Source organism: Bombyx mandarina, chromosome 10, assembly GCF_030267445.1.
Source record: "Bombyx mandarina strain Sakado chromosome 10, ASM3026744v2".
NCBI classification, from domain to species: domain Eukaryota; kingdom Metazoa; phylum Arthropoda; class Insecta; order Lepidoptera; family Bombycidae; genus Bombyx; species Bombyx mandarina.
Window position 1 is genome coordinate 8,757,532 of NC_143217.1, and position 5,446 is coordinate 8,762,977.

Consider the following 5,446-nt stretch of genomic DNA (forward strand, 5'->3'; position numbering starts at 1 on the left):
GGCCGCATTGCCCCATAGCAAAATGCCATAGGACATGACACTGTGGAAGTAACTAAAGTAAACTAAACGAGCCGTGTCCGCATTTGTTAACATTCTAATTTTTTTTACTGCGTATGCTGCAGAGCTAAGCTTACTCGCCAATTTATGAATATGAGGTCCCCACTGCAGTTTGGAGTCCACTGTTATACCAAGAAATACGGTTGACTCAACAAGTTCCAATGATTCCTCAGAAACAATTACATTACTATCTACTTGTCTCACATTTAAAGATGATTTAATACATTTTAAAGTAAATTTAATACATTTCGTTTTCTTACTATTCAATAATAGGTTATTGATACGGAACCAATGAACCACACACGAAATCGCATCATTCACTTCGTCATAGACTTGTAATTGTCGTTTAATTTTAAATAATAAAGATGTATCATCTGCGAATAATACGACCTCGTGTCGGGACTCAATAAAACTAGGCAAATCGTTTATATATATTAGAAATAAAAAAGGACCCAAAATGGAACCCTGAGGTACACCCATTTTCAACGTGGTGCCTGAAGATCTATTTCCTTTCACATCTACTGTTTGTATCCTTCCTGACAATTATTTCAATATTGAAATGCCCGGAGCGAGCAACTCATTCCCACTTTGTGCAATCTTCTAGATAATCATTGACTTTATAGTAAGCTTTATTGCACAGATGTTATTTAATAGTTTTCTTAAACCTATGTATATGTAGGTTCTGAACATCTTGTGGGATGTTGTTGTACAGGCGCACAGACAAACACCCGAATGAATTTCGTATCTTATGTAACCTACTCATCGGCACAACAAGCTTGTGTTTGTTCCTAGTATTTCTATTATGTATGTCCGACTTTTTAGGAAACTCCTCAATATGTTTACAAACATACATCAAATTTTCAAAAATATACTGGGTTGGCATAGTGAGAACTTTAATTTCTTTAATTTTTTCCCTCAGGGATTCCCTTGAGTGCATGTTATAAATAGCACGTATAGCTCTTTTCTGCAAAATAAATATCATTTCTACATCGGCCGTATTGCCCCATACCAAAATGCCACAGGACATGACACTGTGGAAGTAACTAAAATAACCTAAACGAGCCGTGCCGCGTTTGTTAATATTCTAATTTATTTACTGCGTATGCTGCAGGGCTGAGCTTTCTCGCCAATATATGAATATGAGGTCCCCACTGCAGTCTTATTAGGTATCTTATTCCGCCTGAATCATTTTTCACTTTATTGACTTTTATTGCATATCACTTTTTATACAACAAATATGTCTTCAGCTGTTATGATAAAAAATTTGGCTATATTGTCTGCGTTCCGTTTGCCTATTTTAAGAACAAAAAAATTAGTCAAAAAAACATAAACAGACACAGACAGAAACACAATTAACTGTACGAAAAAGGATTCCGAAGATCTTTTTCTTATTGCAAATAACGTACATTTATACATTAAGAAAAATATCATTTTAATTAATTTGTACTATTCTCTGGATTAAAAAAATTATGTATAAGGCTAGCTAGGCTAGCTAGGTATAATTAAAGCCCGGAGTTCTAAAATCCGGACAATGATCGAAGACACAGAAATAGCAGCGTTATCCACAACTGGCAAGATAGATCCGACAGAGTTTGATGTGACGATTGCAGCGTTATTGACGGGCTTAGGTGCAACTAAATATATTAAGATTTTCAAGTAAGTTATCTCAACCAATTAACATCAAAGTGACAGCACATATTCCCCCAGTAAAACTTATTATTTTCTTAAATAAAAGTAACTAGTTCGGTATAAAAAAAATTAGATTAAAGTCTAACTAAAATTCAAAGAAAGTTCAGCAAATTTTAAAAAAATCGCTCTCTAAAAATGTATTTCATTGAAAATGCTTATAAGCAAAGATAAAGAAAATATTGAAAAAAAAATTGTAATTCTTTTTTAAAAAAAAGTTTTACTATGTGATAATAGATTTAATTCATAAATTTTAAAATGCTTCATTTAATGCAATGTATTATTTAGCTTGTTGCAACTAAAAGATTTGAGACTGGAAACAAATTGCTACCATTTTCAGTTTTTCTAAATAATCCAATTCGTATGAAACCACAAATAACATAATTCAAAGCACGTTCATATAACTAACCCAACTTCGCAGCTTGCTAAGAACTCATGTTTGTAACTGTATAACTGTAGAGTGTGTTTAATGGTCTTGCTCTTGACTGTGTAAAGTAAAAAAATATTTGTTTTCTTTTTTTAATCAAATGTATAAATATTTTAGAAAGCACAATATAGGACAAAGTACTCTCATAGAATTAACAAATGAAGACCTCATAAAACTAGGCTTAGATGATGATGACATCAGAAAGAAGTTATTGGAAGAAATAAAAAATTTACCCATTTATGAAGAGTTTTCAATAGAGTGAGTGACTTATTTAACTTGTTTGCTATTTCTTAAATACATATATAAAAAAATGCTAACTATCTGCCATATATCGAGAAGGATAAATTTGTAGCAATTTTGCCCTTCTATCTTATCCTGGTTGGAACACCTTGACTTACCAATAACCCTATTTAGTATCGAACTGTAATGAATAAATAAAGTGTATTATACCAAGTTCAATATTAACGTAGGCATTTTCTTATCCTTGTATTTAGCACTCTTAACAGAACATGTGAAATCAGATAACAGGATGTAATAAACCAGTTTATCGAATGACTATAAGTTCATATCATTATAAAGGTGTAACCATTACTTTCCCCGTTTTCTGCCTATATTATCTTTACAGCTCCTGTTAATTATCATGTTAACTTTCTCATACTATCTAGTGAGATAAGGGCAAGATAAAAAAGAAGACACAGTGAAATAAAGTTTCTAATTTTCAAAATATTATTTTTAGTCTCTTAAGAAAATTTCTTCAATAGTTCAAATGGAACATTTGTGAAATATAATTAGTTATTTAGATGAAAATTTTTAATTCACCAAAAATTCTATACTTGAATCTCTAAAATTGAATTTTTACTAAATTTTTTCTGATTAGACCTGAAATATAATAATCAGCACTATGAACATGAATGTCATCTCATATTAACAAGAACCATGTGAAAAATTGACAGGTCAAGAAATGATTTTGGTATTAGTCCAACTGAAATTGCTGATATATTGGAAGCAAGCTCTGAGCACCTATACAGAATATACTTGAGTATAATGGCCAATACGTTAGCTTTGAAGAAAACTAAAAATATTACAGACTGTTTGATATACCGTGATCAGTACGCCTCGAATATGGCACAGGCAGTATTGAGTGAAGTGACAACGATTTTAAATTCAATGGAAATTGCATTGCACACAAGGCTAAAGGTAAGCAATAACAACACTACTGTAGTTGGTAGATTGGAGAAAAACGGGCAGTTCTCTCTAAACTTCACGTCTTAAACTTTCGCTCTTTTACCTTGTGGTTAGAAACGATATACGAGCACCGTCTCGTCTCTTCCAAAAAGTCCGCCAATCTCGATGACGTATCACAGTATAAATCTGATGAGCAGTCACTCCATAAAATATTAATGAAAAAAACAAATAGGCCTAGTATAATAGCACCATCCCATTACTTACTTACTCTGGGTTTTGAAGATGTTGCATAAGGGATTCACTGGTGAAACCATGTACTCGCACATTTAAATACGACCTTCTTCTTATATCACTTAAACACCAGGTGGGCGCGAGTTCCTTTGCCCGTCTGTCTAACAAAACATAACTAACGTCGCGTGACAGTACGCTTGACTATTTTCTTGTACCACTGGGAAAATATCTATTTGCCTATGCAGATCTCTCCACTATGGCGGAAATCGAGCCTAAAACTAGGCAACCTCATTGAGCATAAAGGATATGCTAATATACAAGAAAATGCACGTAATAATACCAAATTTATGTGAGCAGAAATATTTATTTTTTCAGGTAATCACGTCTGATACGAAAAAGCGTAAAAACAAGAAAATCATCGTGGGAGTCACAGGTAGTATCGTGATAGCAGTTTTAACCGCGTTTTTTGTACAATCTTTAAAGAGACTTTGATAAATAAGTATGTTACTTATTGATTGACCTACGCTATCATCATACGGCCCGGCAACTAATAATATTCAGAATGCGAAAAGTTTTTTCAAGATATTAAAATATATTTTATTCTGAAATGGTTTTTAATTGAAACATTTTTACAGTTAATACAACCTTCGATGTAGTACGTAAGCGAACTAAATATAGTGATGAAGAATCTGACAGCCCTTAAATTATCCTGCCAACTTTACAAATCTCAGCTAAACAAACGTTTGAAAATTTATTGTGCAATGGCACAATGCAAGAGAAGTCAATAGGCTAGCTAAATTATGTGGCAGGCAGCGGCTTGACTCTGCCCCTGGCATTGCTGAAGACCATGGGCGACGGTAACCACTCACCATCAGGTGGGCCGTATGGCCTACAAGGGCAATAAAAATATATACAAAAATAATCCAAATGTTTTGAAAAAATGCTTTATGATTGGGCATTTAGAGGTTTGAAGCATAATGTTACATGTCCCTGAATATAAATAAATAATAATCTCGAAGTCTTGCAGTCGTCGTGGCTAAAGGTATGACGCTCGGTGCTTTCGTATCAAGCGATGCAACGGTGTCGAATCCCGCAGGCGGATACCAATTTTTGTATTGAAATTACATACTTTTGTTAAGTATGTATTCGATTAGAAACATTGGTAGATAGATAGGTTCACGATAGAATTCCATGGTGAGAGAATAACATCGTGTAATAAAAAATCAAACCCGTAAAATTATAATTTGTGTAATTACTGGTGGTTGGACGCCTTGTGAGTCCGCACGGATAGGTACCACCACCCTGCCTATTTGTCTGCCGGGAAGCAGTAATGCGTTTCGGTTTGAAGGGTGGGGCAGCCATTGTACTGTAAAAACTGAGATCTTAGAACTCATGTCTCAGGTGGGTGGCGGCATTTACGTTGTAGTCTATGGGCTCCGGTGACCGTTACTTCGTTGACCCAACTAATCAATAAAAATATATAAATATATACAATAATAATTTAATAAAAAAATTATAAACATTTTATAAACATAAATAGTGGCAGTGACGTTTTCAAATCGTTAAATATCCTTTACAGCTACTATTGCTATGTTTTGTTATTGATGTTCGCTTACGAATTGTATGCATCACAATAAACATTTCCAAAATGCAATGTAATAAACATGCATGCACGTAAATTAACTGTAACGTTGACCCAATTGGTATGACCTTACAAATCAATAATTTGATTATTTACCTTACGTAAACGATGAGCTGTCTGTTGGGTAGACGATGTGGATCATCGGGAGTGACGTCAGACGCGGGGCGCTCCGGAAGCTGGAAGGCCGGTAGCGGAGTCCCGCTCTCCCTGGACCGCCG

The 5,446-nt window shown here is 34.2% G+C and overlaps 1 protein-coding gene across 3 annotated transcripts; it reads left to right on the forward strand.

Moving 5' to 3' along the window:
• The first annotated feature begins 1,381 nt into the window (after positions 1-1,381).
• Positions 1,382-4,194, forward strand: LOC114252032 (uncharacterized). 3 transcript variants are annotated; one of them, XM_028186505.2, is made up of 4 exons: positions 1,382-1,713; positions 2,288-2,428; positions 3,124-3,367; positions 3,962-4,194. In XM_028186505.2, exons 1-4 carry the CDS (start codon positions 1,589-1,591, stop codon positions 4,076-4,078), a joined length of 627 nt encoding a protein of 208 aa, XP_028042306.2. In that variant the 5' UTR covers positions 1,382-1,588; the 3' UTR covers positions 4,079-4,194. The 3 variants fall into 3 exon arrangements, with proteins under 3 accessions (XP_028042306.2, XP_089586495.1, XP_089586496.1); XM_089730369.1 differs by having other exon boundaries at positions 1,405-1,713; positions 3,944-4,194; XM_089730370.1 differs by lacking the exon at positions 2,288-2,428 and having other exon boundaries at positions 1,405-1,713; positions 3,944-4,194.
• The last annotated feature ends 1,252 nt before the right edge of the window (positions 4,195-5,446 follow it).